This window comes from Spermophilus citellus (assembly GCF_964194105.1).
Source record: "Spermophilus citellus genome assembly, chromosome: 18".
Lineage (NCBI taxonomy): Eukaryota > Metazoa > Chordata > Mammalia > Rodentia > Sciuridae > Spermophilus > Spermophilus citellus.
In genome coordinates, this window is record NC_138200.1 from 58,455,235 (window position 1) to 58,482,294 (window position 27,060).

Below are 27,060 nucleotides of genomic sequence, written 5' to 3' on the forward strand. Positions count from 1 at the left end.
GGGATCGGGAGGCACCTGGCTTTAGCTCTGTAAAACAACAACACAATTGGGGCTAAAAAGATTTTGGGACCTTTACCCCCATTGTCCCCACCTGTCCCCCAACAAAAAGGTTTATCTGATCCCAACATGTCTTTAACTGAGCTGGAGGGCCCTCAAGGTCAAGTACAGCAACCAACATCAACACCTGAGATGGCCCTGAAGATGTTCCTAAAAACCACTCCTGCACCACATGCCAGCCTCACCACACCAGGTAGGGCAGCAGTGATGATAATCACGGCACCAGGTTATGAGACAGAAAGATTATCCCAGGAGACACAAGAATCACAGCTTCTAAAGATTAAAAACACTGAAGAAATGAAATAAAGCTTCCCAAGTCCATTAGCAAAATACCAGTAATTACTGGAGAAACTTCAAACACCTTCCCTTAAGATTGAGAAGAAAATAGGATGCTCTCTATGCTTTAGTCCCAGAGCCCAGAGTCCTGCTGCCCTGGTCAGTTCAATTCACGAGGAGGAAAAAGATGACAGGGGGTGGGGGGAGGTATGCACATATCACCCAGGGGCGAGATGGTCACCATTTGCTCACTGCATGATCACCCATTTAAGAGCCCACAAACTATGGGGCTGGGGTCGTGGCTCAGTAGTAGAGAGCTTGCCTGGCACGTGTAAGGCATGGATTAGATTCTCAGCACCACTTATAAATAAGTAAATGTCTGTTGACAACTTAAAAAAAAAAAAAAGCCCACAAAGTAGAATAGATACTGCCAAGAAACGCCATAGCAAAGACAATATAAGAACTACCGACACAGTGAGGCATGGTGGCATGTGCCTATAATCCCAGTGACTTGAGAGGCTGAGGCAGGAGGATTTCAAGTTTGAGGCCAGCTTCAGCAAATTAGCAAGGTCTCAACAACTTAGACCCTAACTCAAATAAAAAAATAAAAAATGGCTGGGGAGGGGTGGGGTTGTGTCTCAGTGGTAGAGAGCTCGCCTAGCATGTGTGAGGCACTAGGTTCAATAAAACACCACATAAAATAAAATAAAATAAAGGTGTTGTGTCCAATTACAACCAAACAAACAAACAAAAAAGGGCTGGGGAGGTGGCTCAATGGTAGAATGCTATTAGGTTCAATTGCTGGTACCAAAAAACAAAAACAAAACCAAGAAAACCCAACCACTCTAGAAGTTATTCAGGAACTAATCAAGCAACACTGCACAAGACTGCAGAGGAGAAAATGTTTAAGTTCTGTCAAAGCACTCGATACAAAACTTGAAGTAAAGGAAAAAAAATCTATCAAGTTCACAGAGGAATGACCAACAATAAAAAGTTCACTTGCAGGCTGGGGATGTGGCTTGGCATGCGCGGGGCGCTGAGTTCGATCCTCAGCACCACATAAATATAAAATAAAGATGTTGTGTCCACCGAAAACTAAAAAAAAGTTCACTTGCCCAAGCTTTCTTAGGACAGTGGCCTACCTTATCCTTGGTTTTGCTTTCTGTAGTTTCAGTTATCCTGGTCAACTACAGTCCAAAAACAGGAAAATTTCAGAAATAAGCAATCCATAAGTTTTTTTTTAATATTTATTTTTTGGTTGTAGTTGGACACAACACCTTTATTTCACTTGTTTATTTTTGTATATGGAGCTAACGATCAAACCCAGGTCCTGCACGTGCAAGGCGAGCACTCTACCGCCGAGCCACAACCCCAGCCCAATCCATAAATTTTAAAATCGTAACAGTTCTGAGGAGTATGAAGAAATCTCACACCATCCCACTCCATCCTGCTTGGGATACGAAGTCCCCGTGCTGCCTGTGTGATTCGCTCTTGGTCATTTAGCAGCTGTCTTGGTTATCAGATCCACTGTCATGGCAAGGAGGTAACACTTATTTTTATTAACAATGGCTCCAAAGCTCAAGAATAGCCATGCTGGCAATTTAAGATATGTTAAAAAAAAAAAAAAAAAAAAGAGGCTTCATTTAAGTAAAAAGGTGAAAGTACAATAAGATATTTTGAGAGAAAGTGAGACCACAGTCACATAATTTTTTTTTTTTTTTTTTTTGGGTGGTGGTGGGTTACTGGGGATTGAACTCAGGGGTACTTGACCACTGAGCCATATCCCCAGGCCTATTTTGAATTTTATTTAGAGACAGGGTCTTACTGAGTTGCTTTGAGGGTCTCACTTTGCTGAGGCTGGCTTTGAACTTGCAATCCTCCTGGCTCAGCCTCCCAAGCCACTGGGATTACATATAGGCATGTACAACGGTACCCAGCAACTTTTACTATATTTTTATAATTGCTCTATGTTGTTACTATTGTTAATGTCTTACTTGCCTAACTTATGTTAAGCTTTGTATTGTATATATAGGAAAAAACATAGTATATAGAGGGTTCAGTGCCACCTGAAGTTCCCAGTATCCACTGGGGGATGTTCCCAGGATAAGGAGGGAAGAGAGCAAATTTACTATGATTATGATAAAAATGACAACAGGGTTTTTCTTATTGGTTTGTTATGGTACTGCGTATTGAACCCAGGGCCTCCCACATTCTAGGCAAGCGCTCTACTACTGAGCTACATTCCCAGCCTTTTTATTTTATTTTGAGACAGTGTCTCCCTAACTTGCCATCCTTCCACTTCAGCCTCCCAAGTAGGTGGGATTATAGGAATGTGCCATCATGCCTAACTTTGTGTTTTTAAGAAATTTGACCAAAAAAGGGAAAAAAATCTAGAATGAAATGGAGGAAATTGGGGTTTATGAATAAGGTAAATTCTTTTGAAAATGAAGAGTATAGGAGCATCTCCTTTCCAACATGCCCAACTCCAAGTGGGCCTGGAGGTAGGAACAGGGATCACAAAGCAATGGGGGAAAGGCATCGCAGGTGACAGCAGGAAACTCGGTCATTATGTGAATGCTCAACATGGACATTACCCCATATTACAGATAAACGTGATTAAAAACCTGAATATATAACAAACACATACCTAAGTGTAGTGTTCTGGCACATGTTTATATTTGCAGTGGGTGTTATGGTACATGCATATATTCGCAGCAAGATGGGAATATTGGCAACTTAGTGAGACCCTGTCTAAATAAGATTGGGAATGTAGCTCAGTGGTAAAATGCCTCTGGGTTCAATCCTTAGTATTGGGGGAAAAAAAAGTGAGAGAGAGGAAAAACCTAAGTGTAAAAGGTCTGACTGTATAGTGAATAAAAGCGATTAATCACAAATTTGAAGGAGATCCTATAATCAACAAGGAAAAGACAAGAACACCCACAGAAAATGCCACAAACATCACGAGTTCCCCAAGGGGAAACTGAATGGCCAAGGCCCACTGAAGGATGCTTAAGAGTTTCAGCAAGTAGAGGTACAAATTAGGTCCCATCTGAAATCCAACTGTGTAATCCATCTGGTGTTCTACTATTTGGAGAAGTGGCACCCCAGGGATGGTGCTAAAAGGAGCTCACTGACCCCACTGACCTCTGAAGCACCCAGCACCCAGGTGCTTGCCCATCACTGCACAAGGCCACCTAAATCTTGTTCTTGGCTTAAGAAACAGAAAATTGATGGTCCAGAGCCCTTCCTATAAATGCTATGAACATCTATGAAACAACATTCTATATATTTCAAAGACAAATTATCTGGGGACAGATCCCAGAATATTTCATTAGCTAATGTGGGTGCTTCTGGGAGATGGAGGGGAATGAGAAAAGCATGAGGAACATGTTATGTTTGTATAGACAAGAGTGCCAAAGAAGAGCAGCAACACCTCCCTGTAGTGAAGCTCTTGTTGATTCTCACCACCACCCCAAAAGTGGCACCTACTAGGGTGGAGCAGGGACATGTGCTCCATGTGGCCTCTGTGGGACTTGGACAGGCCATGTGGTTAGACATAGGAGGACCACAGTGCAGGCAACCAGGGAGCAGGGAGGCACTGGGGGCACAAGAGCCTGGTGGGGAGGCTCTGTGGTCCTCCATGCCCACTCATGTGTTCCTGCCACAGCCTTCCTAGCCCAGCTGCCAGGCTCAGCCTGGACCCAGAGACAGCACAGAGGGCAGGAAGTGCCTGGATGAGATGAAGCTGGGCTTCTATGGCCTCCTCAGATACCAGAGAACTGTGTGCTCAGCAGGGGCCCCAGGGTTAACAAAAGGGGAAGCCAGGTCCCTAGGAGGTCAGCCTCATGAGAGCTGGCAGAGAGACCCCACCAGGCAGGGCTGGGTACTGAGGGAGGCCAGATGGTTCGCTCTGGGCTTTAGTGCGGTCCCCACAGCCTGGCCTCCACTCTGATCTAAAGATGCACAGCCAGGTCTAAACTTGCCATGGAAATGGGACCTAGCTCTGGCCACTCACTTGCTGTGTGTCCTTCCCCATTGACCTGCAGACTCTACCTCCAAGGAATAAAAGATGAGCTGGAATTCTAGGTGGCAGGAAGGGCCAGGGAGCAGGAACTGGCAGTGGGGCTCCCTCCCCTACAGCAGAGCAGCAAGTCTGGGGAAAGGAGGTCCCCTCCTCCCCCCCCAGACCATCAACGGAGGATAGCAAGTGCTCCTCTGAGTTCCCTGGTCTTCTGGTCCACCATACTGAGCAGATGGAAGAGGATCACCATAAGGAAGAGTACAACACCACCTGGGGAGATGGCCTGAATGCTCCAGTCCCCAGCAACAGGCCTTCCTGGATACACCACTCTCTTGCCTCAACTCACTTCTCCAAGGCAGCTAAAGGCCTCCAACCCAAGAAAGGGCCAAAGGTCAGAGAATTAGGAGGCAAGAGAAGCAAGGCCCAAGGGAGAAGCCAGACCCAGTAGGCAGCCTAGAGAGGATAGAGCCCAGGCGAGCATTACAAAGGCAGAGCCCGGGAACTGCGCAAGTTAAGGAAATCCTGTCCATGCCACCAAAACAAGGGAATTGAAAATGCACTGAAGCATAAATTATGCCTCAATAAAACATTCTTCAAAATTTTTAAATGGGGAGACTGTCAGAATGCCACTGGTAATGTTTCAGACGATGAGGGAGTACTTTCTCTTATTGTTTTGCAGAATTTTAAAATTTTTTATTTAGTAAGTAGTTCTTCACTTGGGGTTGAAAAAATATACATATCCTGAAATAGAAAAGTGGATCACCTCCTAGGCTCTGAGGCAGGATAAGACAAAGGCAGCTGTAACAGACCAAGGCCCCAGGAGGAGCAGGCAGGGGAAAGACCTGCCCCCCAGTCCACCAGGGCTCCTTGCCCCCATCCCCAGGCTGCCAGTAAGAAGCAAATTTGCCAAATATGGTCTACAGCCTGCCTCCAGGAATCACATCCCGTCAGGGGGCGGGACACCCAGGACACCCTCCCCCAGTGACCCCAGAACATAGAGCTGACTGGCCAGGTCCCCCAGCCCCTGCCCTGGTGACCACAGGAAGTGCCAGCAGGGTGAGTCACAGGAAAATTCCCCTCCAGCCAAGTCAGGGGTTGGGGGTGGGGGTGCAGACAGAGGGGACTGCCCCTTGCAGGTCCCTCACCTCTTAGGAGGGCAGTCCAGGGAAGTCTGACAGAGAGGCCCCACCAGGCAGGCTGGGAAGGAGCAAAGACAGGGAGTACCAAGGGCAGAGTCCAGTGAGGACAAGGAAGGGGAGAGAACTGGTTTGGCCCAGGTGAGCTGCTGATGCCTCTGGCCTCCCAGGGCTGCCAGAACCCCTTCTCAGCAGGAGTCACTGAGCAGGCCAAGTCCACTGCAGCTGTGTAGTGTGGGGCAGCTGGAGCCAGGCTTGGAAGCACCTCGCAGGCTGGGAATGTGGCACAGGGAGCTCCTTTGCCTGCGTCAGCTGGCATTCTCCAACCCAGAGCTCCCCATGCAGCTTTTCCCCAGTCTTGCCCGGGTCATGGGCACTGCTGATGCTCAACCTATCAACTGCTCCACTTGGCCAAGCCCCCCCCCCTTTTGGCCTTTCTGCCTCCCCCGCTGCTCCTAGAGGCCACACTCCTTCTCTCAAGTCACTGAGCAGCAGTTAAGCCCCAGACCCAGACCTACCTCTCCCTCCCACTGTTGTGTGACCTTGGGAATGTCCCTTGCCCCTGATCACCAGATCCTCTTCTAAGATGACAGCCCTGGCTTCACTGGATTGTTCTTTTTTGGCGGTGCTGTTGATAGAACCCAGGACCTCACACATGCTAGGTAAGCACTCTACCACTGAGCACCACTATTCCCCAGGATTATTCTTTTGTTTAACAAAAGATTCACCTGGCTCCGCCTCTTACCCAAGCTCCCAGAGACAGTGTAACTCAACAAGCCTCTATCAGCACAGGGCTTACATTATAATGGGACAGAAAGATGTCAAATAATTTGCCATAGCTGAGAGGAGTAACTCAGTGGTAGACCATTTGCCTGGCACACTTGAAGCCTAGGTTCTCACCCCAGTACACACACACACAGATGACCTTCCTGAGGAAGAGATACTACTGGTGACTCACCACAGAAAAGCACAGGGGCAGAGGACAGGCATGAGGCAAGGTGCTGAAGCAGGGGTGAGGATGGAGGGAGACATGCTGTGGCCCTGGGATGACAGGTAGACAGGGCTGATCATATAGCAGGATCCCATGGTATAATGAATGGATGGCGCAATAAATGTCATCCAAACAGTGTTATGGCCAGTAAGCCTGGATGGGGCAAAGTACATACCACCATTGCATTCCTGCTCTGGATGTGCTCCCCACCTCCCTGTTTTCTCTCCTGGGACCCTGTTTGTGGAAGATTACAGGGAATGTGTGTCATGACCCAAATCAGAGGAGTCAGCCTCCTAAGCCCACTTTCCCAGGCTCCCTCACTGCTGGGTATAGTCAGTCGTATGACTCATGCTGGGCCAATCAGGTGCTTCCACTCCATTCTCTCAAGCAGCACAACTGGGAACTTGGAAGGGAGCAGAGCCAGAGCACAAGTGCCAGTCCAGGCAGATGCTGTCAGCCATCTGTGCCAGGCTGCTACCTGACTTGCCCACCTCTGGCCACTGCATTCCTCCCTCTGCATCCTACCACTCCTCGGAGCACACTTACACATCACCCTCCTCCAGGAAAGCTCCCATGACTCTCAGGGAGCACCCAACCCCCTTTCCCTCACCTCAAAGTACTGAGGTGAGGGAAAGACAAACATGTGTTGTCGCTGTCCAACTCACGACCCCTGACCCTGGTACACCTGTGAAGGACACTTCTTCAGTGGAATCTTGGGTGCACACACACAGGGCCTGGCATAGGATGTGCCATACCAAGTGCCTGCGGAGTGGATGGGGCCAAGGAAAACCCCCAGCCCAATGCCAACACTCCTCAGCAGGGCCCACTCCAAACAACATCCTGCATGTGGAAGCTGACAGGGCTGCCCCGTAGGCCAGCCTGACTCTGAGAATGGCCCTCGTCGTGTCCCAGCACCGTCAGGCACTCTGATGTGGAGCGACAGATACTCAGACTCCTGGACTCTGCCAACTGCCTGGAGGAGCCCTGGAAGTGCTGTGGGTATTTCTAAACTCCAGCTCGGGGAGGGGCAAGCTGGAGGCTGGGAGTGCTGAAGGGAGAAGACAACATAAGGTTTCTCCTCCAAGGAGCCCTCCAGCAGGCCCAACCTAGGCCGCCTGTGAAGGACACTGCAACATCAGAGGACTGCAGCTCTCCACATCTGACCTGTACCAGCAAATATGTTCTCAGCACCCACAAGCCAGCCCAGGGCGGGAGCCAGAAGGAGCAGACAAGAAAAGGGCCACACAACCGATGGGTCCTGATGGAAACAAAAAGATGATATATTTACCCAAGGCCAGAGATGGAGCTCTCTCTTTCTCAGTGATTGTCTCATTTAACCCTCAAAGTGACCCTAGGAAACATTAGGATCATCCCTATCTTATGGATGGGGAAACTGAGGCTCAGAACAGGTACCTGAATTGCCTGGGTCACAGACGGGAAGCAGCAGAAGCAGATCTGGGGCTGAGAGATAAAATGGAGCTCCCTCACTGCTGGGTATAGTCACTCCTATGACTAGGGATTCCTAGGGTGGGCTTAGGTTCGTAGAATTCAGGAATGGAAATTTTAGAACCTTTCTTACCTGCTTAGTCCCCACCACATGCACTTACTCACCCCACCACCACCTCAAGCACAGCGCATCACATACAGCAAGGCACTCAATTAACACTGGCTCTCTTCATACCCAGAACCACTGCAAATACGGAAGGCCACAATTCTTATTTCTGGTATATTCTGTTTGTCCCAAAGAACCTCCAGTGGCCAATGGACACAGGCACGACAGGCACACAGATGACTGACAGTAGCACTGGGGATCCAATGGGAGGCAAGCAGTCACAGATCCACTGGACTGGATCCTGATCACCGCACCTCACACTGTCCAGGCTCCAAGGCAGTTCCTAGGGAGAGTGCCTGCCTGGATGTGCAGGGTGAAACTCTGGGACCTGCCAGCCTTAGCAGCGTCCTCCCCTAACATTCCCATGGGCAATTTGATTAACCAGGGTCTGGGCTAAAGTCCTTGGTGCTCGCCTGTCAGGGAGCAAGAGTGTGGAGAACCCCGTGGCTTGTGTGCAGATCTCACATTCAGGTGCTATTTCAAGAGGAGCCAAGGCTTTAGCCGTGCTTGCCTCAAGAGTGTGTGAGGCCTAAGGGCAAAAGAGGTAGTGTGGGGGTCCTGGGCCCTGTGCCTGACACTCAGGAACCAGAGGAAAGATCTGTAGGAAGAGGGAACGATGAGGGTTCTTGTGGGGTGGGCATGCCAGGGGCTCCCCTTTATAAGCACAGGCTGGCCTTGGCTGAGCGGCAACCATGAAAAATTTTGTGTGCAAGGCGAGAAGCATGTCCCTGCCCCAACTCCTGCCAAGAAGCCACAGGCACTGTCCTTGGGAAGCTGACAGAGGAGAGGAGGCAAGAAGAGGGCCCTTCTGCAGCATCTGCAGCCCCTAATACATCCTGGAGGGTGGGGGCTATCCACTACTGTCCTTTCCTGGGCCCTGATGAAGGACTTGTGAGATTGTGGCTGGAGTTCACTTTTATGTTGAGACCCTTTACTTCAGGCACAGCACTAGGCCCAGAATAGGGGTAAATCCTCAACCCCAGATTTATCATCATGGAGGGGTCTGGGACCATACGTAGAAGGGACAACAAGAACTTTACTCTGTACAAGACCTTGGTTTCTCCATCTTTACATCTAAAGCCCCATGGAGCTCACCCTGAAGACCCTTATCTGGGCACTATGGACCACAAAGAAGAGAGAATTGTCAAGTGTCTTCGCTGGAGAACAATCCCCATCCCCCAATCCTGCTCCCCACACTTCAAGTCTGACTCTAATACTGCCTCTCCTATTCCAGGACACCTCCTGGAGGGCAGGGGAGGGAACTGTCCAGGCCAAGGGTAAAAGAAAACAATGGATGCTACCAGAAGGGGGCCACAATGGCATAGACTTGCAGCCAGAGGGACCTCACCAAGTTGACAGCCCCAGTATCACTTGCCTCAAGGACTAGAGCTTCCCCCATCCTGGTACAGGGAGTGGAGGCACATAGGATGCAGCACATGGAAACTAGGTTCTGAATGTCTTTCTCTGTGCCTCAGTCTCCCCCCTCTGCACCATCCAGAGGGGGAGGTGAGAGCAGCTGTCTGGGGACCTTTCCCAGGGAGACAAGAGGCCCTAGTACCACTGCCCTTACTTCATTTTATTGGCTATCCCTACAAAGATGATACAAGTCCATAGTGCTCACCCTCCTGCTCAGCAGAACCAGTAATGGCCAGAGGCTCCAGTCCTCCTCTCCCTAACTAAAAGTGATTTTTCCTGGCAGAACCTGGGGCTGCTCTGCCCTGACTCCACCCTGCTCCCACTGGGCTCCTTCTATGCCCAGAGCAAAAGGGAGGTGGTTGCTAATGCCAGGAGGGTGTGCCAGCAGCTCCTCCCCAAGGGCTCCCTTCCCTACAGATTCCACCTGCGCCTGGGCCTGGATCCTCCAAGCACTCACACCTGCACTTGTGTCCTGCCATCTCTCTGCCCCCAACAGCCAACTCTCCACCTGGGGAAAGGAGGGTGTGTCCTCCAGCCCAGGACTGTAGGAAACCTCCTCACCGGCTGAAATCCGCAAGGAAAAGATGCATGGTCTTTCCGTGAAGGTGACCAAAGCCACAGCAAACCCCCAGAAGTGCCCACCGCAGAGGTGCAGAGAATGGAAACCAAATGCTCTTAACACCTATATGGGAGCCTTGTGGATGGAAAAGAGAGCTGCTGCCCCCCGTCTGGAATTCTCAATCCCCAAATTCACCCACTCCAGACCCTAAGCGGCCCGCTCCTTGCGCTCCCTGCCCGAGTGTACTACTCAGCAAATCCCGGCTTCCCGACCCTTCAACGCAGCAGGGAGCAGGGAGCCCCGCCCCTACCCGGGCTCCCCGCGGACGCTGGGACTCTGGGGCTGCGTAAGCTAAAGGGACACCCTGGCTCTGTAGGCTGTCGAGCCAAGGGATTCCCCAGCGTGGACCCCAGAGCCCCCACGTCTACGTTTCGCAGCCTGCACTAGCCCCTGCCATGAATCCCCGAGGTGCGGCCCTGGACTCCCTCCGCTGGAGATCCGGCTCCCCAAACCTTCTGGCAAAGCCGGCGGATAAAGGCCCCGGCGCACCGCCCCGGTTCCCGGAATCCAGCGCCGGCGGGCTGGGGTGAATCATTAACCGGCCCCGCTGGAGCTCCGGCCGCGCCGACCTCCCGACGACGCCACGCACTCGCTCGTCCGGCCCTCGATCCCTACCCTCCGAGCGACCAAAAGACCGACGGACGAACCGCCACCCCGCCTGGAAGTGCAACTTCTCGACCCCAAGGGACCTCCGACCCCTCCTCACGGTCGCGGAAAGGGCTCAGAGGCTGGGCGCAGAGGCCCAAGGTCACACAGCAGGCAGCCACCGGCAGAGGGAGAGCGGGCCGTCCGCCAGCAACTTTCCCGGATCCAGGAACTTTCCTGCGGGCCGGCGGCCCCTGCGCCCAGCCCTTCCAACTGCCCCCGAGGCCCAGTGGCTCTGGGCTCCTCCGCAGTGCCTGCCTCCCAGCACCCGACCAGACCAGGAATAGGTGCGGGGCCGCGGGCCCCGGTCGGGAAGCGCTGAGTATCCAGCGGCCAGCGGCTCCCAGGACCCGCAGGTCCGGCAGGAAATGCCACTAGCTTAACCCCTTCCCTCCCGGGTGCGAGCAGGGCAGCCGCTAGGAAGCCGGTTCGCCAAGCCCATCTGAGCGTGCGGACCCCGCCCCACGGCCGGGAGCAGACCTCAGGCCGCACTCACCAGGTAGTTCATGGTGTCCCGCCGGCCGGAGGCCTCGGCTCCCCTAGAGAGCGCACACCGAGCAACCCGGGCCTCGTACTCGGGGTTCTGAGACCGCCGCAGCCGCCCCGGCCCGGCTCCCGGTCCGGCAGCCTCAACCACAGCCTTCGCCGCCCAGAGCCGGTCCCACCTGGCTCCGCCCGCCACCGCGGCCAGGCCGGCCCAGGCCGGCTCCCGGCATGCCTGGCCGCGCGCGCCCATTGGCGGCTGAGGCTCCCATGCAAATGAGCCGCCTGCCCGGGGGGCTCAGGCGCGCAGGGGAGGGGAGCGCGGGAGCGCGCGAACCCGAGCCTGCCCAGTGGGACAGCCCCCTTCGGCTCAAGGCCCCAGTCTGCTGTCGGGCTTCAAAACCTACTTGCAAGGGCTGGGGTCCTGGCTCAGCTCTAGAGCGCTTGCCTACCATGTGTAAGGCACTGGGTTCGATTCTCAGCTCTGCATATAATAAATGAATAAATAAAGGTCCATCAACAACTAAAAATTTATATTAAAAAAATAACAAAACCCCGAGCTGGGGTTGGGGCTCAGCAATAAAGCGGGCTCGCCTAGCATGTGTGAGGCCCTGGGTTCGATCCTCAGAACCCCATAAAAATAAATAAAATAAAGGTACTGTGTCCAACTACAACTAAAAAAAAATGTTAAAAAAAAAAAAAAAAAAAAAAAACTTGCACCCAGCGGCTCAGGAGATTGAGGAAAGAGGATCACGAGTTCAAAGCCAGCCTCAGCAACAGAGAAGCACTAAGCAACTCAGTGAGACCCTGTCTCTAAATAAAATACAAAATAGGGCTGGAATGGGGCTCAGTGGTTCTATCCCTGGAGTACACACACACACACACACACACACACACACACCAAAACAAAAAACAAAACCTACTGCAAGGGTTATCCCTTTCCCTCAAAATACAGGTCTCCCAGAAAATGCCTTTCTTGAAGGTCTGTCTACTCAAACAGCCTCCACTTCCTGGAAGACTGTCAGGATTGCCTTCTGGAGAAGCAATAATAGGTGGGCCACAGTCCCCTCTTCCCTCCCTCCAGGCACTGGCCTCAAATCAACTTTTGTCTTTCCCACCCACCAAACCCTGGACATTCCACATGTGTCTATCAGATAATCCGACTCAGATCTGAATCTAGATGTTATGGGGAGGGAGCATGCCCCAGCCTGCAGAAAAATAACAATAACTACAACACGACCTTGGACAGTTTGAGTGTGTGAGGACCCCAGGAAATGAAGACTCAAGGGAAGGAGATTGGAGCTCTGGCCTGACCTGACTTTTTTTATAGGCAGCACTGCCCCCTCCCCCCCGCATTCCTCGACCTTCTGGGGACTCAGGCTGGCCCCCAGAAGCCCAAAGGGAGCAGGGCCAAGGCTCATCCTGTCCTACCCACCCCCCATCCTAGGTGCTCCTGGCCATAGCAACAAGGAACTCAGGAAACAGAGGCCTGATCTGATCCCTGCCTCCCTGAAGCAGCATTCTCCTACTCTGCTCTCACGTCTGCCCTAGGAGACCTGTCCCCTCCATTCTTTTTTTTTTTTTTAAAGAAAGATTGAGAGAGAGGGCTGGGGATGTGGCTCAAGCGGTAGCGCGCTCGCCTGGCATGCGTGCGGCCCGGGGTTCGATCCTCAGCACCACATACCAACAAAGATGTTGTGTCCGCCGAGAACTAAAAAATAAATATTAAAAAAACTTCTCTCTCTCTCTCTCTCTCTCTCTCTCTCTCCTCTCTCACTCTCTCTTTAAAAAAAAAAGATTGAGAGAGAGAGAGAGAGAGAGAGAGAGAGAATTTTTAATATTTATTTTTTAGTTCTCGGCGGACACAACATCTTTGTTGGTATGTGGTGCTGAGGATCGAACCCGGGCCGCACGCATGCGAGGCGAGCGCGCTACCGCTTGAGCCACATCCCCAGCCCCATCCCCTTCATTCTTTTTTTTTTTTTTTAAAGCTGTAGAAGCTCTATGGGACAGAGAAAATTTAATCCTGGTGGCATTTTTTTTTTTTTTTTTACAGAGAGAGAGAGAGAGAGAGAATTTTAATATTTATTTTTTAGTTCTCGGCGGACACAACATCTTTGTTGGTATGTGGTGCTGAGGATGAACCCGGGCCACGCTGCATGCCAGACGGGCGCGCTACCGCTTGAGCCACATCCCCAGCCCCATCCCCTTCATTCTTGATTCAGTCCTGGCCATGGATAAAACCTGTGCCCAGGACTCCCCTGAAACCTGCTCCAAATCGTGTGCGCGCGCGCACACTCACTAGGAATGAAAAAGTAAAACCACCACCACAGTAACACCTGAGTAAGTCTTGGCTCTCCGAAGTGCCCCCTTGGTAGGCTGCAGGTCAATGACTGCCACCCTACACAGCAAAGCAGGATGCCAGAGTCCAGCGATGCACAATGCTCTGCAAGAAGGTCTAGGATGGAAACTGTTCCAGAGCAGCCAGAACCCTCACAGTCAGCGAACAAGTGCTCACTATCTAGAACCTCCTGGAAGCATTAGGGTAGACCTGTTTCACCCAGCAGAGAATCCCTGGCATGGCCTGCAATATGCACACAAGCCCCTCCATCTGACAGGCACTTGGCACCCAGAGCTCAGCGCATAGTCCCTACCCAGATTTGCAATTTAGGCAAGCCCTCTGCATCTTGGGTTCCTTTCTCATCTATAAAATGGTAAAGTATTGTACAGTCAGGCTTCTCACAAGTCCTCTGAAGAGCTGATTCAAACAGGTTCCTGGGTCTCACCTCTCCTGAAAAGTGGGGCATCTGCACCTCCCTGAGCTTTCTGGCTTGGAACCCACTGGCCAGAACTCACAGCATGAGGGTAGGTAAGGAGCAGTGACCCAGGAGTTCTGGAGAAAAAGGGGATAACCAGCCAACACTCTGCCCTCCCCAAGACTGCCCCCCTGCCCCGCCAATATAGTTCATTTCCCCACAGAAGAGGAGCCAGCACTCAAGAGCACAGCCTAGGGCACCCCTCCTGCTGGACCCCAGGCACCCGTGCCTCTGGCCCTCCTACACCCTATCCTTGTGCAGCTACCAACTCCTTAGCCTGAAGTGAGTGGGTCAGACTCTCAGGGAGTGGTCTAAACCAGCTGGACCAGAAAGAAGTGTTGGAGGCTGAAGGCAGTCTTCAGCTTGTCCCCAGAATCTCTATTTCTGAGGGCAGGGGCAGGACCAGGCCTCACTGCCAAGTGGCATCCTGCTGGTAGGCCTCCTGGTTGAAGGTCTCTGCGGGAATGAGCAGGTATACTAAAAGCCTGACCCTCAAAGGGGCTAGCTTGTCAAGGAAGGAGATACAGAAAGGAGGTGGGACCTTGGGAATGGGAGACCCTCCCCTCTCTGGAGCTGGATTAAAGTGGCACTGGGGGGTGGGGCTGCTGGTGTGGGCGGGCAGGCAGGGGGAGGGGAACTGGGCTCAGGCAAAGGCATTTCAAAAATTTGCTCCTTTTCTACTTAAACTCCCCCCTCCCAGCCTGTGCCTCCTAGAATGGTATTTCCGCTTTGGAAGACGGCCCCAGGATCCTGGTCCCACTGTTTGGGGAGGTGGGGAAGGCGGGTTATAGGGAGGGATGCCCCTTCCAAGGCGAGTGGTAAGAGGGGGAACAGGCTCTGGCTGAGGTGCATGGTATATGGGAAACAGAACCTCACCCCACCCCAGTCTGGCCTCCCAAGCTGCCAAGGAGCACTGACAGGGATGCACCCCAGGTGCCCAGCACAGCCTCTGTACTGGCCCTATGTCAAATGCCCACAACAATCCCCCATAAAGGGCTTTACCACTGGCCCCATTTTATAGGTGACAGGGGTGAGACTGGCCCTGGCCTCATACCACACATTCCCAGGCATAGAAGGGAGAGAGCAGGCAGCCAGAAGGGGGTATGGGGGCGCTGCTAGATTTCAGCACACCCTGACTACCCTGCAGCAGGAAGGAAACCTAGGGACAGTAGCACTCCAGGCTTGAAGCCAGACTCCAGTCACATTGAGTCTCCCAAAGGACAGGCAGCCGAGACCTAAGCACCTAAGCATCATCCCCAAACAAAACTGCATTCTACACTGGGGACCAACACCTCCCCCACCCCCACTGAAGTTTAGCCCATTGGCAAAGAGGGCACATTAAATATCTGTTGATTGGATGGGACCTCAGAGGTGGCCCTGGTGGGAAAGACTGGTGCAGGTGAGTAATTCAGTCTCCTGAAAAGGAGCATAGTCAAGTCATGCCCAGTGTATGTGTGCAGGCACACACAGGTACATGGGCAGTGGGACTGGCAGAAAGGAAAGAGGCCCAGCTGGGGGGATGGGATATGTTGTTGGAGGAGGGAGGGCAGTGGTGGGAGCATGGCCTGGCACCAGTGCCAACACTCTCCTGAAGGGGAGATATCACTAACCCCTGGGGCCTGAAATCATCATCTGTGCAGGGAACATGGTGGGCCCAGCACATGAGGACCCTGGTTCTCACTGTCATTAAAGGGTTCACTGGGAAGGGAGCTGCTGCTGCTCATGCTGGATCCCAAGTAGGGAGAAGAGCCCCAGGCAGGGTTCATGCTCTGGGCTCTCTCAGATCTTGCCTTCAGTACAGACCCACTGCACTCTTGCTTGATGCCCAACAATGTCCACTGAACCATTTATACCAGCAGGATGGGAGGGGCACAGTGTAAATGCCCAGCTCCAGGGGATGGCTAGACAAACCACACTCCCAAGGAAGATCATGCTGCTGTAGAGAGGGCCACTTTCAAAGACCAAAATAATGCAGGAAAATGCTTCCAACAAGTGAGATCAGGCCTAAAATGACATGCACAATATGATGGTGTATAGCCCCTTCCCTTTCTGAAGCCTTGGTTTTCCCAGAAGCAGGAGGTGAGCTGGCCGGTCAACGGATGGCCAGCTCTGGGAACAGCAGCAGGAAAAGGTTTCCCAAGGCTGGAGGCTGAGTGCCTTCCCCTGGGCTGGCCACTCGGAGTGGCAAGTTCAAACCTGGGAGAGGGTACAGGGACTCTTACAGATGGCACAGAGAAGAGGTGAGATGGCACAAGAGCAGAGTCCTTGCTGCTACCCTGGGGACCAGGATGAAACTACCACTACCCAGAGGCTCAAAGGGCAGTGCCTTAGCCAGCTCACATGGCCAAGAACACCAGAGCTCATACCCGTGGCACCCCTGCCCAACAGCCCAGGGGTGTCCCACAGAAAGGCACCCCTAGTAACCCAGACAGAGCAGAGTACGCACTCTCAGGGTGGTGTCAGAGCTGTCAGCCATAAACAGCTTTCCACCCTCTGCTCTTCAAGGATCCCAGTACACCCAGTGCCTCCCACTGGCCATGCAGCTCCAGCTTCTCCCTTCAGGAGCTTCCCAGAAGGGGCAGCACAACTCTCCCAGTTATTTTCATTGTTTTTCTAATATGAAAATTAAAAAGTAGCAGAGGCACCCACAGGGAGGTGTCTGCCTCAGGGTGGGTGCTGTGCCTAGGGGGCCCAAGCTTCAGGGGGCCAGTATGGCAGCCAAGCAATGCTCAGAAGCTCTGCGCCCCACCCAGGGTGATCACTATGGTGGTCTGTGTGCCCCCTTTCTGTCCCCCTTCCCTCCCCCCACCTCTCTGTACCAGGGATTAAACCCAGGGGTGCTCTACCACTGAGCTACATCCTCAGCCCTTTTTATTTTGAGTCAGGGTCTCACTAAGTTGCCTAGACTGGCCACATACTTGTGATCCTCCTGCCTCAGCCTCCTGAGTCACTGAGATTACAGGTGTGCACCACCGTGCCTGGCTGTTTCCCTTTCTCTTCTGCACCTTCCTTGCCCATCTCCCACTTCCCTCTCCCCTCCAGCAGGGTGCTGCCACAGCTGCCCGCACATGTGTATGGAATGAGGAGGCCGGGACCTATGTACTACCCTCCCTGCTGACTGAGATCTGGCCCCTGCAGCCTTGCTCCATAGCAGAGGCAGCCCCTCAACACTGCCTGCAGAGTAAAAGCTGGCGGACAAAACGGCCTTGGGGAAGAGAGGAACAAGGCAGAAGGACGGGCATGGGGTGGGGCAGGTCCCTGTCTTCAGAGAAAGCTCAGCTGCTGGTAGCTGCCTTTCTCCTCTGTTTGACAGGCTGGGTAGGCAGGGACAGGGTGTGGTCAAGAGGCCTCCCCAGCCTGACCATCTGCTCTTGCCTTTCCCATGGCAACCAGCCCCAGCAGATCAGGCAGAGGCGGGTGGCTTCACAAGCCATCTGCTGCCCACCCCAGGCTGCTTCCATCAAACACAGTGCCCATACCCACAAATACCCACAGAGGGGCAGAACTGTGTTCCCTGCCATTGGGCTGGGGTTAGTAGGGCAAGGGACCAGCAGGTTCACAGGAGGGGTCCTGGGGCCTCTGGAATGGGAATACAGGTAAGAGTGGATACACAGAAGGCAGAGCTATAGCAGCCACTAGGAAAGCAATGCTTTCCTTCCTTGGACGTAATGCAGTCATCCCACCTGAGCCTGTTCTAGCCTATAGAGAGGTTCCATTTGCCCCAGGAGATCCAGTCCCAAGCTTTTGCTTACCTTTAGTCTATAAGGACAGGAACAGACAATGATTCCAGCTAGCTTTGGGACCTCAGGTTAGTCACTGCCCCTCTCCGAGGCTCAGTTTGCACATCTGTTAAATGTAATCCCTGACAGCATGTGCTATCCCAGACCCTGAGAAGGGTGGCGTGTCTGGGCTGCACACGGGATGGTAACACCCAGAAGGCATGCTGCCAGCAGCACATCAATACCCCACACTGTCACATGTCCAGTGCCACCCTGATGGGCACAATCCCTCCCCTGGACCATACTACATGCACCAGTATACCCTGTTAAATCTATTCCCCAAGACCTCCCGGCTCTCCCCACCTGCAAAGAACTCCCTCCTCAGGTGCTCTGTGATTCCTTCTTCTTCCCCCAAACCTCATCTGAGGCTCAGGGGCAAAATCCTTCCTTGGAGTTTGGTTGCCCTCAAATCCACAAGCCAATACAGGGGGTGGGCAGGGACTCCCTAGAACCAGGTTCTAGGATGCTGCTTATGGGGTCTATCTCTGTCATTCACACCTACAGACTGAGTATCCACTGCACGCTACGTGCCACACTAGAATACTGCTGTGCAAATAGTCCCGTCCTCAGGGAACTTACACCCTGGGCTGCTGGGGTGCAGGACATTATGAACAGCTAATCACACATATCGGTGGTAACAAGGACTCTGTGGGAGAACAAAGCAGACAGCAGCAGACTGATGGGGAGGGGTTGTTTTACACAAGGTACTTGGGGGGCCTCTCTGAGGAGGTGGCATTTGAGCAGATGTGTGAATCTTTTGCTAAGGCTCATTATGCAGAAAAAAAAAGTAACAGTAAAGACTGGTAAAAAAATAGCACAGGCGAGCCCACTCCTTCCTTCAGTGTGAAGAGACACTTCAGGCGCCCAAAGAACGCCTCTCAACACTCCCTCCCCAGGCGTGGCTTCTTCTGCTGGGCTTGGGGCTCCCATGGTTGAAGCAGGGGCACCCTAGAGTATCTGACCAGCAGGGCATCTCGGTAGTCCAGTAGAGACTAAGGAGAGAGGGTGGGACACAGCTCTCAGGACAGGCTGCATTCTCTCCCACCTCCTGATCTCTTTGAAGTCCTGACAGCCAGGACCTGGGGGAGGGGGGTAGGCTGGAAAAAATGCAGATGCCTCAAATGGCTAAGGTGAACCTGCCAGGTAACTGAGGAGTGGAGACAACTGGAGAGGGCTGTGAACTGGGAAGAGCGTCATTACACCCCTTTCTAAGCAATCATGTTACTTTGGAAGATTCAGGATTTGGGAGCCCAGATAACTCTCAAGGCATGCCCCAAGGCTGTATGATTGGATATCAGGTTTTATAAAACACTGAAACAAGGTATTAAACCAACCTCTGACAGTGTTCTGGTACTTAAAGATACACAGTACACAAAAGATATCGACAGCAATCCATCAGCAAGGGAGTAGATCAATGCACTGTGACATATTCATAAGGGAAACACCTCTCAGCAACAAAACAGAGCAAACTATCAATACCACCACATGGATGAAAATCTCAAAACCATCAGGCTGAAAAAACAAGCCAGATCCAAAAGATACCTACTACATGATCCTACTTATGCAGAGTTCAAAAATAGGCAAATCTGCCAGGCACACCTGTAATCCCAGCAACTTGGAAGGCTGAGGCAGGAGGACAGTACATGTGAGGCCAGCCTCTGCAACTTAGCAAGAAGACCCTGTCTTGAAAGAAAAAAATCAAAGGGCCAAGATGGGCTGGGGTTGTGGCTCAGTGGCAGAGCGCTTGCCTCGCACATGTGAGGCACTGGGTTCAATCCTCAGCACCACATAAAAATGAATAAAAAAAATAAAGATATTGTGTCCATGTATAACTAAAAAATATTTTTTTAAAAAAAGGGCTGAGATGTAGCTCAATGGTGGAGCACCCCTGGGTTCAATCCTGGGGGTAGAGTGGGGGAACAGACAAATTTAAGGCAGTGATAGCAATCAGAATGGTGGCTGCCAAATGAGGTAGGGACACTTGACTGCAAAGGGGCTTTTAAGAACTTTCTGAAGTGATGGAGACATTAATTATCTTGATTTCACTAATGGTTACATGGAAGAGTCTACATAAGTCAAAATTCATCCAGCTATACATTTAACATACCTCAGTAAGAGTCTCAGCTGGTTTTAAAAAAATCACAGAAGAAAAATGCATGGCATTATATACAATTTCAGAATTTAAAAAAAATAGGTATTGCAATCCTAAACTCTTTTTTCCCTGGCTGTCAGGGAGCTTAAAATTAAATTTTTATGCCTAATTAGCTTGGACTTTCTGGAATAATCTTTCCTCTTTCCCAATACATTACATAGTTCTGGATCTTTTGATGAGTCCAGACTATTTGTGTCTTCCACTATAATCTGCTTCAAATCTTTCTTGGAATTTGGCAGAGTTTAAGTAATAAATGAAAATTACTGAAAAGCCCCCTTAGCCTCTAATCCCTCCTAGAAAGGAGATTAATTTTAGAGCTGCAACTTGTGACCCTCTCTCCTGCCAGAGCAGGCATCCTCCAGCACCTTTACTGAGGTCCCTAACCCGCCCCAGCTGAGTTTCTTGGAGGGAGGGAGACAATGCCACAGCAAAGGGTGACTAAGGAAGACAAAGAAACAAAGGGGTTTGGCCAGGATGCAGTGAAAGCAAGCAACAGCTGTTCGGCAGTCAAGTCCAGAGCTGGGAGCTGAAGATGAGCCTGAGGGGGCAGGAGGGGCACAATGAACCACAGAGAGAATAACTTCACACCCAGGGAGGGAAGTGGGAGGTGCAAGGGTCATCCCACCCCTACAGCAGGTGCTCAGTCACAGCCTTGAGCCTACTCCTTAAAGTACCTGATCCATAGGATGAGGTGGTGCCGTGCCTGCCCTGTGCTTTGCCAGGCCGCTATAGACCATGATAAGGACAGATCTGTACCACCCCAGTGGCTTCTACTACCTTCCACTCTGCCCTACTCAAGGAGCAGAGTATCGACCTGGCCTGGGATGCAGTGGGCCAGCTAGTGGCCCTACCAGATGGCAGTCTGTTACTCTGTAGGCAAAGTGAGGACAACAACCTCCCACTCAAGGCTTTGGGGGGGGGGGTGCCTAGGGCGGGGGAATGTGGCTGGGTGATAGAAGCTTGCTTAGCATGTGTGAGGCCCTGTGATTGGCGGGGAGGGGGAATATAGAGGGGGGTTCTTGCTGGCTGAGCCAGAGCAGGGAAGAAGCCAAGGTCATTCTACCACTAAGGCCTTGGAACTACAGCCACCTCAAAAAAAGAGCCACTGGAGGTGGCCCTGAGCAAGCCACAGAGAATGACAGAGGCATGAGGCAGATTGCCTGGGAACCTTCCCCACCCTGTTGTACAGAAGTCAGAAGCCCCAGCAGGAAAGGATAACAATCTCCGCAGATTCTTACTAACAGCATTGTGCATCCCTCACCAAGTTCTCCCCAGACCCTGAAGGCTCAGTGCCATCAACATCCCCATCACACAGAGGATGAACTAAGGCACATCAAGGTTCTCACTTAGGGCACAGAATTAGCACTTTTTTTTTTTTTTTTTTTTGTAACAGGGATTGAACCCAGAGGCGCTTAACCACTGAGCCACATCCCCAGCCCATCCCCCTTTTAAAAATATATTTTATTTAGAGATAGGTTCTCACTGAGTTGCTTAGGGCCTCCCTAAGTTCTAAAGTCCTCTCACCCTTAACCACCAAACACTCCTCCCACCCTGAAGCAGATTCTCTGGGATCCCTCTTGGCCCCCAAGTCTCCCAGGACAGTGGCTGAAATACCAGGCTCTGCACAACAATGCAGCCACGGCTGGTGGGGTTCCACACCCTCAGCAGATGGCCAGGGGCAAGCTGGAGTCCTGAGGAGAGAGTGAAGAGCCAGGTGGGCGTGGATCCTGCTCCTGATGAAGCCTGCAGTCCTGTGAAGCAGCCTGACAGCAACCGAATGACCTCACCAATAAATGCACAATCACAAATGAAGGCTAGGAGAGCTTCCCAGGGGGTTGATGCATGGCTGAGCAGGAGCAACCTGGGAAGAAGGACAGGGCGGCCTTGGTTTCTCCAGAGAGGAGCAAGCAGAGCCAAGCCTGTGGCAGGAGAGAGGAAGGGGCTTTGGGGACTGAGCTGCAGACTCTGGACTTGGACACTGCTTCTTCCCACCTTATCCTCTTCAGCCCTTTCAACACAGCCTCAGCGGGCCACTGCCTGGCTTCCCAGGCCAGCTGTGAGCCCCAGGGCAGACTCTCCTGGCTCCTTGGCCAGCCCTCCCACACACGGCACCTGCTGGTACAGAGCCAGGCACAGAGGTCACCCCAGTAACGCTGGCAGCAGTTCAACCAGATACCAAGCTCTGGCCACTGCTGGGCTGGTCAGGACTAGACCAACCTTGCTACATAGCACCAGGCAAGCTGCCTGCTTCCCAGGGGCACTAAAGGGGTTACACAAACTCATGCCTGGAAGGCCGCAAGCAGAGTATTAGGCATTTAGCAGTTTTGGCCTGTCAACATCTCAACAGGCTGTAGCCTCTGCAATTACAGAGGCCACGCAGGATGATGGTCACTTTATGGCTTTAGATTCTGACTGATTCCAGTTGGCTCCTGCCCTGATTCCACCTCTCTCACTGGCCATGGGACCCTGGCAAGACATGGGTCCTTCCTTTGCCTGGGAGGCCCAGCCCATGCCTGGCACACAGGACATGTTCCCCACAAGTCAGCATATGCATCCCTTGAAAAGACCCATCCCTTGGTAAAGGAGCACAGGAGGGGTGGGAGGAACACCACTATTTCATCACAGGAAATGAGGCAAAAAGAGATTTCAGGGCATTTCTCTGCAAGCTGGAGGTGGCCTCCTTCCTGACAGTGACAGCACAGTAAGCATCTTGCCACTCCTGAACAGATCTCATCCCAGTGAGCCCAGACATCAAAGGTAGGCCATTTCTAAGTGTGAACTGCCAACTGGGAGGCACTGTCCAGGGCACTGGACAGCCATGCTCAAGAGGAAAGCATATATTAGAGAACAATCAGGAAAAGAATGTCCAGGCACTGCCAAAGCACTGATTTTGGCTCCCAGCAGAGTAAGGAGCACTTAGCAGGGGGGCAGGGACACTGTGGTACCTTCCCCTCTCCAGCCTACGACTCCACAGGAGTCAAACAGCAAGTGAGATCCTTAGCACAAGGCCTGCTTAAAAACCCAGGGAGTCATACCCAGCTCAAACTGGCCCATCCCAATGTCTTCTCTCCCTGCCATCACCTCCCATCCCGTTTGGAAGCATCTTGTAATTTCTGTGGGTCAAAGTGCCTGCGTCAGCCCTATCCAGAAAAAGATTGCCCAAATGAGCGGGTATGCTTAAAACCCAAATGTGTCCCTGAGCACCACATGGGCAGTTACCACTCTGGGTTCCAAGAGCAGGGCTTGAGCAAGCTGCTTAGTCTGGAAGCTTCCATAAGGCCTCCCCAGCACATGAAAATAATCTTCTGCTCCAAAAATTAACTTCTAGTCCTACTATTCTTATACACTACCCAAGGTCCTAGGAGACACCAGGTGATCTGACAGCTCAGCCACCCTCTGCAGAATGCATGAAGGCTGTGTCTATAAGCAAGAAGGTGGGGAGTGACTTGGAGCAGGCCATAATGGGGGGCAGATTAGTTGACCTCAACTGCAGTTCTCCAGTTATACCTATCTGTCCAGATCCCACCCAATCTGCCACCCTCTCTAGTTATAGATGGGCCACCCAAGGCAGATTTAAGGACAGCTGCCCAAAGTCCCGTGAGACAAGTGGGCTGCATGCAATTCCAGACTCCATAAGCAGAGCTTTGTACTGATTATGGACAACCAAATCAAATGTAGATCTCCCAACGAGGCCTGACCAGGCTACCATGTGGCCAGAGTGGCATTCCCATTTACCACTGCCTTAGAGACCTTGGCCCTTAAGCAGACCTGGGGGTGGGGGTCCACTTTATTTTTCTGAACAGTGTTCACAGAGGCAGAGCTAGTTGGGCCCTAATGCTCTAGCCTAGGCAGATCCAGGCTCTGCAGGTAAGCAGAGCAGAAGAGGGTCTGGGCAGGCATTTTCTATCTTTTCTTTTTGGAAATGAGGTAATTATGCTCTGAACCAGAACAGATGGGATGGGGGGTTCGCATCAGCTCGGCCTGGAAGCCCTAATTTTTCATCTGTAATTCTGCATTACCGCTTCTGGAGGTGGGCAGGAGCTGGGATCTTTAATTCCATAATAACAGTGCTTTGCATTTACACAGCATCTCTCCTCCAGTAATCTCCATACACTTTAAAATAGTTAATTAAGAGACCACTTGCCTGCCAGGAAGCCCCAACTATCTGCTTCACCAAAAGGATGGGGTCTCCCGGGTGAGAAGCAATTCTAGAAACAAGGCCAGGCTGGGCAGGGCTCTGGCTTATTGCCTCTTCCTGTCAGAGGGAAAAGCCCCTGACTCAGCAGAGAAACAATGGCTGGAGGCCACAGCTCTCCCAGGCAAATGGTGCCCCCTCTGGCAAGAAGCAGAGTACAGATTCCCACCTCAGTCTGTCCATCTGTAAAGTGGGCTGGGGCCTGTATGTGAGGCCTGGTCACCCCAGATAGCCAGGATCACTTGCCACCCTCAGGAGGTGAGACCCAGAAGTCTAGGGATGCTGTCCCATCTGCGGAACGTACAGCCATGGTCTGGGGGCTGCCCAAAGCCACTTGTTGGGCCAGGAAAAGGGGGTATCAGGCAGAGAAGGCTCATAGATTGAAGGGAGGAAGCTGCTGGTCTCAGGGGCCTAGAGGTTCAGCCAGGGAGCAAAACTTCCCGGAAAGTAAGTGGATCAGCCAGTGCAGGGGTGAGAAACGGCTGTTTCTGGAGACAAGGCAGACTTTGACCCAGGCCTGGCCATCCTGGTGGGGACACAAAAGCACAACAGGGCAACTATCCAAGGGAGTTTTCTGGGGGTCAGCACAGACCTCCCCAACCCTCACCCAGCCCAGAGCTGGACTTTGGTTCAGGGGACCGACAAAGATCCCTCCCGACTAGGCCTGGCCATCCGGGTGAGGATTCCAGCGGGACTGTACAGGCTCCTGCCTGGCCCAGGTGTCCCAGTGGGGGCAACAAAGACCCCTACCGACCCAGCCGTCCTGGGGAGCTTCCCGAGGCGACAGCACAGACCCCCAGCCGACCCGTCTCTCCTGGAAGCTGATGAAAAGGCAGAGACAGAGAGGAGGGCGTGGGGGAGACGCCCCCAACCTGTCGCCCGACCCCTGCGCGAGAAAGACCAGATGGAGCGACCCCCAGTCTGGCTGTCCCCGCGGCATTAGGCCTCAGCCGGCAGCTAAAGGCTGCAGGCCACGCCGGGGACAGCGGGACAGGGGGGCGGCGGACCCGGGGTCCGGGCGGCATCGGTACTCACCGGCACAGACATCGTGGCCGCTGCTCCCGCGGCCCAGCGGGCAGCGGCGCCGGCAGGCTGGGGGCTTGGGTCCGCCCGCGCCGCTCACAGCCCCCGGCGCGGGGTCCCGGGTCTCTGGAGGCTGCCCGCGGGCTCCTGCGCGCTCCCGGCGGCCGGACCGTCCGGCGGCTCCAGCCCGCACCGCGCATGCGCCGCCCGCCCCGCCCCGCCCCCTCCCGGCTGCTGTGCGGCGGGCTGCGTTAAAGGCGAGGACCCCGGACCCCGGCATTTTTCTGTCGGCCCAACGCGGAGAGGAGGCCCGGTCCCCACACCTTATCTATCCCTCCTTGGTGGACCACCTCTAGACGCCTCATCTCATGTCCGCCCAACCTTTTCTGGAGGCCAGAACCTCCGCCCACGGCACATCCCGGGTGCTGGGCGCCTATCCCGCGGCCCTGGCCGGGCTCCCAGTCCCGGTGTCCGGTCGTAGACGGGGGTGGGGCTGGGCTCGGCTAAAGGCGATAGCAGGTCAGCGGAGCAAGACTTAGAACCCTTTTGTCTTCCCCCAGCGCAGAGGGAACCCAGGGATCCCTGATACGCCCCCACGGCGCCGCCCAGGGCTCCTCTGGCCACATTCCCAGGACAAGGGAGCTCCTGACTCCCCGGGAGGAGACTGGCCCATCCTTGGGTCCACCAGACAGATCTGGACTGATTTTTAGGGAGGATCCTGTCTCCTGGTAACCCTCATCTATGGGCCCACCCACAGCCATCCCTGCGTGGTGGGCCAGCCCTTCAGATGCTGAAAGCCTGGCACACACGGACCTGAGCCTTCCTTTCCCCAGGTCACACACCCCCAGTTTCTTCAGCCATTCCCCCACAGACATGGTGGAAATATACACCAGCAAGCAGGGAGCACATAAATGTTCATCATCATCTCTCCACCTCCCTTGCTGCTTCCATATTATTCCTAGATCCTTCAGCTACCAAAAGGCTGAAAGAATCAGGGGTCATTCTGCTACCCACCCCATACAGCCTGTTCCTGCTTGGGGGTAGGTGGACTTTCAGGCCAAGGAGAGACACAGGATAGTAGCTGCCAGTTGCCCTGGGAGGGTAAGGACCAAGACCAAGCCGTGATCAGATGGGGGAACTGGCCAGGGGCAGCTCCTAGAGGTAAGCCCTGATGACCACCCAGGGGAAGAAAGACAGAGCCATTTCCTTGAGGCTAGTTGGCAGCATCCTTGGCTCATGGGGGATCTGGGTTGTGGACAGAGAACTCTAGCCCCTTAGGAAGTATATCTGGGTGCACTGTGGATCTGAACAGGCTCTTTAGTCTACCAGCTGTGCAGTGGCCAGAGGCCCAAGGTGATTGGATGGTGGAAGCAGAAATGGGGGTGCCGACTTCCCCAGGGCTGGCCCCAGCACCCCAGACTTTTACATTCCCCATCAGCAGATCATCCCTTGAAGTTTAGAAGGCTTTCAGCCTTCTTCCATGAGGGGTGGGATAGCATAGGTCTCCTCCCCAGGATGGTTCTGAAAAAGTTCTGATGGTGGCCATGGGCCATGAAGAGAATACAAGATGTCTTAGAAAGGAGACATCAAGACCTGCCACCATACCCAGATCCTAGTTCTAGGACTGATTCGAGGTCGCTTTCTGCTCTGATTGAGCAAGGTTGTCCCCTTCATCCCTGGAGTGAGGGGTCCCAGTTGAGCATCTCTGTGTCCCTAGCCCAGTACTCAGCAGGGTATTGCTGGAGGGGGCAGGCAGGGCCACAGCAAGTGGAGGGGTGGGGTCTGGGCTGACAGCTGCCACCTCCTCAAAGGGTGCTCTGTGTGTGTTTGGACATGGCC

General features: G+C 53.0%; 1 protein-coding gene across 1 annotated transcript in view; it reads right to left on the bottom strand.

Annotated features, from left to right (window-relative positions):
• Positions 1-25,421, bottom strand: part of BCAR1 (BCAR1 scaffold protein, Cas family member) — a gene marked incomplete at its 5' end in the record, with an annotated part of 38,449 nt that extends 13,028 nt beyond the window's left edge. The window contains 4 exon segments of the mRNA XM_081273803.1: positions 25,234-25,268; positions 25,271-25,298; positions 25,301-25,408; positions 25,410-25,421. Coding sequence (XP_081129929.1) covers positions 25,234-25,268; positions 25,271-25,298; positions 25,301-25,408; positions 25,410-25,421 — 183 coding nt within the window.
• Positions 25,422-27,060: the final 1,639 nt, after the last annotated feature.